This window comes from Engraulis encrasicolus, chromosome 3 (genome assembly GCF_034702125.1).
Source record: "Engraulis encrasicolus isolate BLACKSEA-1 chromosome 3, IST_EnEncr_1.0, whole genome shotgun sequence".
Classification (NCBI taxonomy): Eukaryota; Metazoa; Chordata; class Actinopteri; order Clupeiformes; family Engraulidae; genus Engraulis; species Engraulis encrasicolus.
The window spans coordinates 12118152-12131048 of NC_085859.1; the positions used below are offsets into that span (position 1 = coordinate 12118152).

At 44.8% G+C, this 12897-nt stretch overlaps 1 protein-coding gene across 1 annotated transcript in view; it reads right to left on the reverse strand.

The window, feature by feature from the left end:
- Positions 1 to 2837: 2837 nt before the first annotated feature.
- LOC134445221 (leucine-rich repeat-containing protein 43-like) overlaps positions 2838 to 12897 on the reverse strand; it is a 35257-nt gene continuing 25197 nt past the window's right edge. Inside the window, exons 7-13 of the mRNA XM_063194296.1 lie at positions 12502 to 12664; positions 9568 to 9716; positions 8457 to 8525; positions 7644 to 7805; positions 4007 to 4076; positions 3727 to 3783; positions 2838 to 3450 (exon numbers count right to left, since the gene is read on the reverse strand). Of these exons, the coding sequence (XP_063050366.1) occupies positions 3314 to 3450; positions 3727 to 3783; positions 4007 to 4076; positions 7644 to 7805; positions 8457 to 8525; positions 9568 to 9716; positions 12502 to 12664 (807 nt within the window). The 3' untranslated portion in view covers positions 2838 to 3313. The remainder of the gene's footprint in view (positions 3451 to 3726; positions 3784 to 4006; positions 4077 to 7643; positions 7806 to 8456; positions 8526 to 9567; positions 9717 to 12501; positions 12665 to 12897) is intronic.

The window sequence follows — 12897 nt, forward strand, 5'->3', positions numbered from 1 at the left end:
GGGGCTGCCATTGGGGGCTGCCCCCTTGCACAGGTGAGGTATAAATGCAATTTTGTTGTTTGCAGTGTGCAGTGTTCACTTGTGTGCTGTGGAGTGCTGTGTCACAATGACAATGGTAATTAAAGTTTTCCAGTTGGGCTTTAAAAAAATCTGAAAACCAAAAGGGAATTTGCAAATCTCAGGATGGCAGGGGACAGGGGGTACAGGGACCAATGCAAGTCAATGAACATGCTGATTCTAAAGGAGATGCGAGCAATGCTACACACATATGTTGTTGAGAATTATTTCTTAACACTCCTTTTGTATGGGTGGTTGAATTGTTTTGGGTCTTTTTTTAATGGGTTAAAGCTCCTGACTAGGGCTGTGCAATATATCGTATTTATATCGCGATATCAATATTCATCATATATCGTGATATCAATATCAAAATTCATATATCATTTTATTTTGTCATTTGTCATTTGCAACGCTACGGTGCAGTATGGCAGCCAAGGGATTAAGCAAAACGCAGGGGTGGTACATCAGAACTAGCTCTATGTCGAGAAAAATAGATGCCTCTCGAGTCTCGCGCTCTCCCCAAGTCCACATTCACGCAGACTTACTAGAAATTATGCTACTAGAAAGCACTAGAAACTAGAAAGCCATTATGCGTGCTACTCCACTACGATAATAGTGGCGGGGGTTGGGAATTTCGGATATACTGTATTGCTTAAAACATCGTGATATCAATATTTGCAGAAAATATCGTGATATTGATTTTTTCCAATATCGAGCAGCCCTACTCCTGACCATAGAATAAGGTGTGGATGTTAGGCAGTAACTAAGGGTATTTTCACACCTAGTCCCCTTTAAGTGACCAAAAAGTGAACCGTCAGCAAAAGGACTCAGTTCTGTTTTTTTTGTTGGCTCAATTAGGCTTTTGTAGCGGGAGCGTACCTATGTTCCCCGGGGTCGTATGTTCCCTGGGTCCTATGTTCCCCGGGTCCTATGTTCCCCTGTCTTTGTATGGGACCGGGGAACTTAGGACCCTTTTTCTAAAAAAGGGTTCTATGTTGCCCGGATTGTAATGTGTCCGAGTTTTCAAATTGTGCCCTTCCCAAAACCATCCCTAAACCTAACCTGTCAGTAATGCAATGCTTCTGAGTTGTAAATTTGTGCCCTGACCAAAACTATCCCTAAACCTAACCCGTCAGAGGTGCAACAATACCTGGGCTTTGCCATGCAGCAGTCTACTTGGAAGCAGCGGGGAACATAGAACCCTTTTCTGAAAAGAAAAGAGGTGCAGGGAACATAGGACCCGGGGAACATAGGGATGACCCCTTTGTGGCATCTCAGTCCTCCTTTTGATTACACCCGGTCCTCTAGAGTTCTCTGACTACACCTACTCCCTCCCAACTATAACCTGGTAGGACTCATAAGCGAACCGTACTGGGACCACATGAAGAAAGAAATGTCTCAGTACAGTTCACTTCCGAGGGGTACACTTTGGAGCGTTCACATGTGCACAGAAAATGCTGAGTCACAGGTCTGAGTTCACTTAAATGGCTGAAAGGGACCAGGTCTGAAAACACCCTAAGGAGGCAAACTCTTTGGTAATGACCTACTCTGTGAAGGTGAAATGGCACGCTTTGCATGAAAATATTAGCTCATGGTGATTCGATTTCCTCTTTGCTGAATCACTGAGGAGTGTCTGTAGAGGTACTAACTGTCAAGTCATAGGAGGGGACTCCTTTTTCGTAAGTGTTACAGAGAGGTGGTGGGTGGGAGTGTCATCACAGATCTAATGCTGATCATCAGTTGTCTATGGAAAACACTTCCTTAGCAACTCTGAGACGTCTGTGTATTTCTTTTAAACCTGTCATGTTGCAACTTCCCCTGACAAGTGAGCATCGACTATATTCTGTGACTGGTTTCCTGTTGTGTTTCAGATGGGTCTATGAGACAGCCAATTCTGGGCCTTTGGTAGCCTGATTATCATCGACTTTCAAATCTCTTCAAGACTTGGTCTGACCAAGAGCATAACAATTATCATTTCCCAAACAACATTTCCCAAATGGCCTCCCTTGGTTTGCTAATGATTATTTGCTTCCCAACAAAGTGTGAGGAGTTCCCGTATTTGCGGGAACTCAGAAAGTACTTGCATTGACTCCTGACCTGACTAGTAGCAACGCTGAAGCTGTTGCGTCACTAGGAGGGCACGGCCTGGCTAGGCCTTTGGTTCCTGTGGATTAAAATGCTAGGTGGGTGAGAAAATGCTGGGTGGACTAAAACATTTGATCCATTACTAATAGAGATGCACCGGATCCTGATTTTTAGGATCCTGCCGGATACCAGATCCACTGCTTAAGATCCTGCCGGATCCGGAACCGGATACCGGATCCTACGAAAGGGTTGAAACACAACTACTCACACACGTGGGCCCTTTTTATCACGTTGGCTCAAACTATTTTGACTGAAAAGCCTCGGCAATCGGATCCTGGATCCTGGAACCGGATCCTGTGAAAAACCCTATTATCCTGCCGGATCCGGAACCGGATCTTGGATCCGGTGCATCTCTAATTACTAATGCTAATGCGTAAATGTATGTAGTACAGTATATCACGTCACAGCTTTTGCAGATCTTTTCATAGGAAAGTATCAAAGAAATTTCACTTTGACACAATGATTAGTGACCTTTTAACGGCATATTTAACCGCTTAAATTTCTTGTTCACTCAGAAAAACAAAAACAAAATACAGCCATTAATGTTTGAACATATACCCACAAAAGTGAGTACACCCCAGATTCAAATCCGGTAGTGGTAGACAGAACACCAAAAAACGTCATGTATGCCCTAGTCATATCATGTCATCATAGATGAAAGGCTTTACTTTGTCACTTTTGCATACACAAACACAAAAGTCAGAACATTGTGCACGTACTATACAGTGATTGAATCAGTAAGAGATGACTCTTTTCTAGATCAAGTACTAATGAGTCCTCATTAGTGCAATGAACACACACAGACAGACAGACAGACACACAGACACACAGACACACACACACACACACACACACACACACACACACACACACACTAGAGTAAAGCATTAATTTTGCAGCTGCTGCTCTCTCTATCTCTCTCTCAAACACACACACACACACACACACACACACACACACACACACACACACACACACACACACACACACACACACACACACACACACACACACACACACACACACACAGAGACACACACACACACACACACACACACACACACACACACACACACACACACACACACACATCACGCGTGTGTCTGTGTGTCTACTCTGTGGTGTGTGCAGCAGTGTGTGTGAGTGTGTGTGCGGCCTGGGCGGTGGAGAGCCACTTCTCCAGCTGGATGCTGAGCTCCACGGTCAGGGGGGGCTGCAGGCTGCCTGCTCCTTTGGCCACCGGGCTCCCTACAACCACCACAGGTGCAAAGAGGACAGGAGACAACATGAAGAAGTCAACTTTGCCTTAATTCCTACTCAAGTAAGAGTAAAAAGTATCTATCTAAAAACCGGGCTCCCTACAACCATAGGTGGAAAGAGGACAGAACAAAAATGAAGGGTGTGTGTGTGTGTGTGTGTGTGTGTGTGTGTGTGTGTGTGTGTGTGTGTGTGTGTGTGTGTGTGTGTGTGTGTGTGTGTGTGTCTGTGTCTCGGGGCTTAATGTGTGTGGGGACTTTGAGCTACCTGCTGCCTCCTCTGCAGGGTGCTCCGGCTCCCCTTCCTTGTTGCCTTTCCCTTTGCCTAAAACACACACACACACACACACACACACACACACACACACACACACACACACACACACACACACACACACACACACACACACACACACACACACACACACACACACACAATCTGAATGATGGAACTCAAGGGGAGGTGTAAAATGTGCTTATTTCCAGATATGGTGCAGCATCGCTTGCGTTGCCAGATAATAGTTCAGATGTGTTTGTGTAAAGGTCACCTTTTGCATCTCCCTGTTTGCCTTTTTTCTCTTCCTTTTTCTTCTCGTCTTTGCCCTTCTTTGTCAGTTCCTGCATGGCAGAAGGAAGACCTTTCTTTGTCAGAAGAGAATTTTCCATTGTAAAATGTAAAATGAAAAAAAAAAACACATAAAAAGTTGATGCGACACACATGGAAAAAGAGTTTTATCACTACAACGCCCACTATGTGGGTCTAACTGAATTCGCTTGTCAGAAGAGAATCAGAGAGAGACAATTCGATTTAAAGTTGATCTTTTCTTTCTTTCGCACACCTTAGCTGGCAGGTGTGTCATTGATGGCCCATGGCTCATTCAGCAGACAACTACTGTAGGAAAAACTCCCACACACCAATCATTTTGCTGTTTTCTTTAATAATACACAACATTTTAGTCCTACGCAGACCTTCGTCAGGTTACGTTTATATTTAAAGAAAAAAGTGAAATGGTCAGTGTGTGAGAGTATTTTCAAGATATAAAGTCGATAAAAGATGTTCAAAGTGGCATTGGAAACCCGCACAGGTGCAATGGACTTGGCTTGAAGAGTTTTGATCATCAAACTGGACAAAATGGTTTCCATAGCCTCTTACTGCAGATGGGGTCGCCGGCGGGCCTATTCACTATTTGCTGAAAATACTCATCAACTACATCATAACAACATTGCTATGACATTACTGAGAGCCTTAAGACAGATTAAGACATAGCCATTACAATTTTGGTGACAGTAAGCTCTGCGCAAAGGGGTTAATAAACTTCATGAATTCATCCAATAAATCCTTAATCATTGATTATAAATGATAATTAGTCATTGAAAACTACTGTTCAATTACCATTGCATACAAAAAGATGCCAAACATCAAGGAGGTGCAGTTTGAATCTAGCTTGGTGCTCACGCAGACCCTTCGTGCCTTTCCGCTCAACTTCATAACAACCATTGCGTGAGCACCAGGTTAGTGGTTGACTGGAGAGTTGATTACAATCTAACAGTTTAAAGATGGACAGTCAGACTGCCAGATATTCAGATATTCATATCTAATGAGAGGTAATGACACATAATGGGTAGGCTGTGTAAAAAATAGTATACAAAATGCACAAGTCAGCTGTAACACCCACCAACGTGAGCACTTTCCACCAACGGCTAAAACACCCACCAACGACCGTAATAACCCAGCCGAGCCAACTCAATAAAACTGCCTGTGTGTGTGAATTCTTACACATTCTTTTTAATCTGTCACTTTGGACCTTTTGTGACATGTAAACAGTTTTAGCTCCCTGAAACGCATAATTTGCCGCCAGCTGCCAGTGTCTATTACTCCGTAGTCACACAGCACAGCGTGTGGAGCTGGTGCTGACTGCTACTCTACTACTCTACAACTCTATGGTCTGTAATGCAGTGTGATATGATGTAGTTATGTACGGAAATATACAGTTAGGGTTGCCAACCGTCCCTTGAAATACGGAATAGTATTTATAATCAAAAGCACGGGTTCCGTATTTTGCTGAAACAGGACACGGGATGTTAAAATGCGTTAAAGTGCAGGAAAGTACATTTAAGTGTCCCGTATTTTATTCATTGACAGTTGCCAACCCTATATACAGGGGGGTGCTGTAATGTTTTGGTCATTGTGTGACACCAGTGAAGTTTAAAGTTGAGCGGAACTGTTGAATAGTTTGTCCTGTCCTGTCCTGTCCTGCCTATTGTCATGTCATGTACGGTATGTTATATCTAGGTGTGTATTGTACGTGTTAAATCTTTGTTTTTTATCATGTCATAGGCAATACAACCTGCCTGATGTGTACCTTACCTGCTGACAAAAAAATTCCCCATTGGGGATAATAAAGTTTCTAACTAACTAACTAATGCAGTGTAATGTGATACAGTGATGTAATAAATAAATGAAGTGAATTCACTTCATTTATTCATTCAAGTTTTTGTGGGATTCAGTACCCAGTTAAGAATTGTTAAAGGGGTATGCCACTATTTTGGGGCTTAATACAGTTAAAATCGTTGGCTGGGGTTTATAAAGGTGGTGGAGTGTCTTATTTTTCATGTAAGCCGTTGTCTTGCTTTAAGACAAGTTAAAAGAGGGAGCATGTCGCTAAGCTAGTGAAAGTCAATGGATCCGATCAAAAAATTAGGTCGTGAAATCATCATGAAGACACATTTGTATCAACATGCTCTCTATGGAGATGATAAAATGCTCATCCTGCCCAAGTAAGAAATCATAGGCCTGCCTACTACACCTGCCTAAGCACAACAGTCCAAAGCTCCTGTAAGAATGATAATGTTGTCATTTGTTGTGGTCGTTGCTGGAGCAAAAAAAAAAGAGAGAGAGACTGCACTGTTCGTGGCATAGTTCTAGTCTGACGCCCACTCAAGGAGATGCTAGGGTGAGTTTCATTTTGTGTTACAACGATCTGACCGATTTGAAAACAAAGCCACAGATGACTTTTTCAAACTCTAGTCACGCTGCCGTTTATACCGTATTTCAAAACAGGCGCGTCATGCAGACATTGGTAATCGTTTGGCTCGCGGTCAGCTGCACATAGACTACTGTACGGATTTCATGTAATCTTTCAGCACACTGGACAAGTTCACTCGCAGGCAGCAGGTGCATTGCTTATCAATATCAAAATCTCGGGGCTTACCGAAAGCATAAAGGTTCGCTTGGTGCCCTATCTGGCAAATTAAACCAAGACCAAACAGGTCTTAGGATTGTATTCCTTTTGGCATTAGCTACGTTTCAGTGGAACCGCTAAATATTTTAAAACGCGTATAACTGCTAACCTGTTAGTAGTTGAGGAGGTAACCGCCTGCTGTATCTTGCCCTTCAGGTGGCTAAACAAGTGCCGCTGCTTCGCCCATATCGGACGGACACAACACAACTTTCGTCCTCTCCAGCCATTGTTGATCATCTTTTCAGAAAGTTAAGCCGCGCATTGTTGAAGTAACACTTCGCGACATGCTGTAATATCGTACAGATCCACATTTCTTTTCTAGGATTAGAGCTATGATCACCTCTCACCACCACGCACACGCTACATCTAGCTCGCGCGTTACGAGGCAGGGTTGCCAGGTGTGACTGATTTCTAGCGCCAAAAACTCTTGAAACCCGCCTGGAGCCATTACAACATGCGTTATTTGAAACCCACTCAATTTGGCAACACATGGTTAGGCAGACGCAGCCTGCACTAAACAACATTTCCACGAGAATTCGGACATTTAGATTTTATTACGCCGTGACATCAACTTCATAAAGATAATTGATGAAACACTGGATGGATTTCCATGACTTTTCCAAAACTTTTGACCAAAAATACGTTTTCCATAACTTTTCCAGGCCTGGAAATTTGAATTTTCAAATTCCATAACTTTTCCAGGTTTTTCATGACCGTACGAACCGTGTACTGAGCAAAAATGTATTGGCTGTTTTCTGTATCAGTCTGTATCAGTCTTGCAATGTTTTGAAGTGCTTTTATTTAATTTAACATTCATTTGCCCCCGAAATATCCATGGAAGTAATTGAAACTTAAAAAAATTGCTGGATCGATTCTGGATCGTCCATGCCCCGCATCGATTCGGATCGCCGAATCGATCATTGTTGACACCACTACTGTTCACCTGGGGGGGTTGCGGACCGCTGGCGGTGTCGATGACTCCGTAGTCACAGAGCGTGTGCAGCTGGTGCTGGTTGTGGGCCACCATGTCCCTCAGCTGCACGTGTGCAGAGCCCAGAGAGCGGCACACCGGCGGGTCGTGCACCAGCTCCACCTTCTTTTTCTTCTGCACGACACAACACAACGCAATAGTACCCAACACAACACAACCACAACGCAGCGCAATAGTGCACAGCACAGCACAGCACAGCACAGCACAGCACAGCACAGCACAGCACAGCACAGCACAGCACAGCACAGCACAGCACAGCACAGCACAGCACAGCACAGCACAGCACAGCACAGAGAAACAGTTTCGGGTTCACAACACAACACAACACAAAGAAACAGATTCAGGTACACAACACAACACAACACAACACAACACAACACAACACAACACAACACAACACAACACAACACAACACAACACAAAGACACACAAATAAACTCTTAAAGAGTTAAAGTTTAGTTTCAGATAACTTTTGTTTCTTCTCAAAACATTTTTACACTAAGGTCAGTGTTCTTCTACTCAATATTGTGTAAATATTAACACTGGAATATGTTCATCGTCTTGTTGTTGAATTGAAATGACACTGGCCACCTGCAGAATTTTACACTGACTTTTGACTCCACTCTTTGAGTAATTTGATTCTCCACAGTGCTGTAAATAAATGGTCTATCTGGATTTATATAAGCTTACTCTGAAATACTGACACTTCATATTTACTGTGTATACGCTAAATGGAATGTCATAAGGAGAGGGTCAGCTCTTTACGTCTTTTGCAGATCCCTTCTTGTCCACTGACTTGGCACCAGGTGTTTCAGTCGCTGGCCAGGACGTTACCTAAACAATATATAAAATGAATTAAGTCAGATTCAGGTCAGAATATAGGCCTATAACATGACATTGCATTACATACATCACATAGAGAAGCTCAAACGTTTCAAACGTTCTGTTCCGAACGGTTCAGGCAAGTTTCAGTTTAACATTTTCGTTCTTTCAGGCAGCCGCTTGGGGCCCCCAAGCCCTTGGATGGTGAATAAAAACTCACACTTTGCTACAGTAGTGGTTATTTTCTTTCAAATGTTCACTCCTTTGAAATTTCGCTTGGGGCCCCGCCTGAACCTAGTATGGCCTCTGCCTACAGCAGGCAACCTACAGCACCTTCTCCTCCAGCACGGAGAGCCACAGGTCCTGCAGCAGGCTAACCTACCAACCTTCTCCTCCAGCACCGAGAGCCACAGGCCCTGCAACAGGCTACTTACCTTCTCCTCCAGCACGGAGAGCCACAGGCCCTGCAGCAGGCTACAGTACCTTCTCCTCCAGCACGGAGAGCCACAGGCCCTGCAGCAGGCTACTGTACCTTCTCCTCCAGCACGGAGAGCCACAGGCCCTACAGCAGGCTACTGTACCTTCTCCTCCAGCACGGAGAGCCACAGGCCCTACAGCAGGCTACTGTACCTTCTCCTCCAGCACGGAGAGCCACAGGCCCTACAGCAGGCTGCCTACAGCACCTTCTCCTCCAGCACGGAGAGCCACAGGCCCTGCAGCAGGCTACAGTACCTTCTCCTCCAGCACGGAGAGCCACAGGCCCTGCAGCAGGCTACAGTACCTTCTCCTCCAGCACGGAGAGCCACAGGCCCTACAGCAGGAAGCTCTTGAGGCCAGACAGGTCCTGTCGCAGCCCTACAGCAGGCTACCTACAGGGTTCCCACTCTAATTCAGATATAAAATTCCATGATATTCCAGAAATTCCATGACCCGTGGTAACCCTGTTACCTTCTCCTCCAGCACGGAGAGCCACAGGCCCTGCAGCAGGCTAACCTACCAACCTTCTCCTCCAGCACGGAGAGCCACAGGCCCTGCAGCAGGCTACTGTACTTACCTTCTCCTCCAGCACGGAGAGCCACAGGCCCTGCAGCAGGAAGCTCTTGAGGCCAGACAGGTCCTGCAGGCGGTGCACGTCACAGTGGCTCAGCTCCATCTCCTCGGCCCAGGGCTGCGCAGGGCTGCTATGCCGCAACACTGGCAGAGCTTATCAGGAGAACAACAACAACAACAACAACAATAATAATAAATGCAATCATCATCATCATCATCATCATTATCATCATTTAGAGCGCAGTAGCTCATAATATAAATAACAACAACAACAGTGTGTGTGTGTGTGCGTGTGTGTATTTATTGTACATGTCTGTACTGATGTGTGTGCGTGTGTGTGTGTGTATTTATCGTACATGTTTGTATCAATGTGTGTGTGTGTGTGTGTGTTGTGAGTGGATGTGTCAGAGAAAGAATTCATACTGATTCATGTATCAATATGTTTTTATTGCACGTTGTGTGTGTATGTGTGTGTGTGTGTGTCTGTGCGTGCGTGTGGTTACTGTCAATGTCTTACTTATATGTTTAGCTTAACTGCATATTTGAGACTAGTCAAACTTCTGTGCTTAACCCTGTTACGTAGATTTTTGACAATAATGTGCACTTGACGTGACTTCACCTGAGAAAGTACACTTAAACAACAACAACAACAACAGTAATAATAATAATAATAATAATAATAATAATAACAATAATAATAATAATAGAACTCCATTCATGCTCCTAGTCTGCTCCTCAAGGGACATAACCATGACACCATATTGTTTTGGTAATCAGGAGGCAACTCCTTATAAACCTTCCCTACGACTGTGGCGGCACTTGACAAGGGCCAGAGAGTGTTGAAAAAGGTAGGTCTGCACACTGCCGATCAGCTCCAAAAATAAACTTTATTATTTAAAAAGCAACGTTTCGATCACGCTGGATCTTCATCAGGCATATATGAAAAAACGTTGCTTTTTAAATAATAAAGTTTATTTTTGGAGCTGATCGGCAGTGTGCAGACCTACCTTTTTCAACAGTCTGACTTTTTTGTCTGGCACCTGTAACAAGTGTTTTTGGATGTGCGCACCCTACCCAAAACTAAGGACCAGAGAGTGGACAAGAGCCACAGTGCCACTAATATGACAGGCCATTCATCACGCAGGCACTTAGCGCCCTCTGGAGGCTCCAAGCTGCTCCTACACTGTACACTGTAAAAAGCTCCTCCGAAAACCTTCATTTTGACATTGTTAGTATGGGGGACAACCTCTAAAATAGTGATTCCCAACCTAGAGGGCCGGGGCCCACTGGTGGGCCCTGAAGGTATTCCAAGTGGGCCTTGAAATCATTTTCCAAAAATGATAATCCTATTTTGGTGTGTGTTGTTGTTGATTTATTTGAGTTTTATTCTTAATTGGGTCAGAGGTGAGCCCCGAACATTTTTGACAATTTTGAGTGGGCCCCAAATTGAAAAAGGTTGGGAACCCCTGCTCTAAAATAGTGTTTCTCAAAGGGGGCGTTGGGGAGCCCTAGGGGGCTGTTGAGAAGGATGCAGCTGAGTGGAGGCGAGGCTAAGTTCTCATTGGGGGTCATTAGTCTGTTATATTTTTCAATACTAAGGGGTGCGTTGGCAAGATTATAATGAGGTCAAGGGGACGTTTGTTCAAAATACGTTTAGAACCACTGCTCTAAAACTTGTGTGAAGAACCTTGGGGTTCTTCGAAGAACTCTTTTCTAGCCTATTAGGCTCTTCAGAACCCTAAAGGGCTCTGCATACTTCACGTGCACATTTTGTCGCGTGTGGCGCGAGAACCATTAATGACGTCATCACTTGCGACAGACTATTCATACTTCAGAAGGCTTTCGCTCGCATTGTCGGAAGTGCCCTCTGCTGTTCATGAGAGAAACGGCAGCGTGAGTTTACGGATGTATTAGAAAGCCAAACACATAACGTCTGACTTGTGACTTACCACATTGAAACATATATCTGTTGTAGCCTACATTGCCAGATCATTCCAAGACCATGTGAGACGTTCCAATTGGTTTTCGCCGAACCGCGTGCTTCTGAACAAAGTAAACAATTGTTTCTGAATTTAAGAGTAACTCTCTATGACATTTTAATCGTCAAAATTCGCCCTGGTCGCTCAAGAAGCTTCGCTCCTGGCGAATTCGCTCTGGTAGCTTTATTCGCCTTCCCTCCATAGAGAAACAATGACTTTCGCTGCGCAGGTCGTTTAGTTCGCCTTCGATGTACACGGGGCTTTAGGTTCACCGCCAGTGGCAAACCAAAGAACCTCCAAATTTGATGGTGCACTAAGATTTAATGCTGAGAGAGAGAGAGAGAGAGAGAAAGAAAGAGAGAGAGAGAGAGAGAGAGAGAGAGAGAGAGAGAGAGAGAGAGAGAGAGAGAGAAGGGATGTGCAGTTGAAGCAAGATAGTGAGTCTGACTAAGGTGGGCCCCACTGATGGTAGAGTAGGGGGCCTTACAAGCGAAGCCACATACCCGTACATGACATATGCACAGGAAAGGGGCCCACAGGCTGAGTATGCTTCAGCCTACACTGTGTGTGTGTGTGTGTGTGTGTGTGTGTGTGTGTGTGTGTGTGTGTGTGTGTGTGTGTGTGTGTGTGTGTGTGTGTGTGTGTGTGTGTGTGTGTGTGTGTGTGTGTTTCCATGCCTGTCTGTTTGTGTGAGTATGCGTGTGTGTGTGCGTGTGCATGTGGCATGTGTGTGTGTGTGTGTGTGTGTGTGTGTGTGTGTGTGTGTGTGTGTGTGTGTGTGTGTGTGTTTCCATGCCTGTCTGTGTGTGTGAGTATGCGTGTGTGTGTGTGCATGTGGCATGTGCATGTGTGTGCGTGTGTGTGTGTGCACATGTGTGTGTGTGTGTGTGTGTGTGTGTGTGTGTGTGTGTGTGTGTGTGTGTGTGTGTGTGTGTAGTTACACTAATGTATTTTCTCACAGTATTTAGCATCAGCTGTTGACGTCAGGGGGATATTTGGCTTATCAGGCATGTTGTCAGCAGCAGCGGGCTTCCCATGATGCATCTCTTCATTCTGTGGGCTGCCGTAGGTGACATCATGCTCTCTGGCCTGGTCAGATGAGGCCAACGCCGGGCTATCTCCCTGAGGTCACACAGAACGACACAGTGAGGAGGACAGTTACATGCAAAGCATTTTCTGATATGAGATTTGTGTGTGTGTGTGTGTGTGTGTGTGTGTGTGTGTGTGTGTGTGTGTGTGTGTGTGTGTGTGTGTGTGTGTGTGTGTGTGTGTGTCTGTCTCTGTGTGTGTGTGTGTGTGTGTGTGTGTGTGTGTGTGTGTGTGTGTGTGTGTGTGTGTGTGTGTGTGTGCGCGCG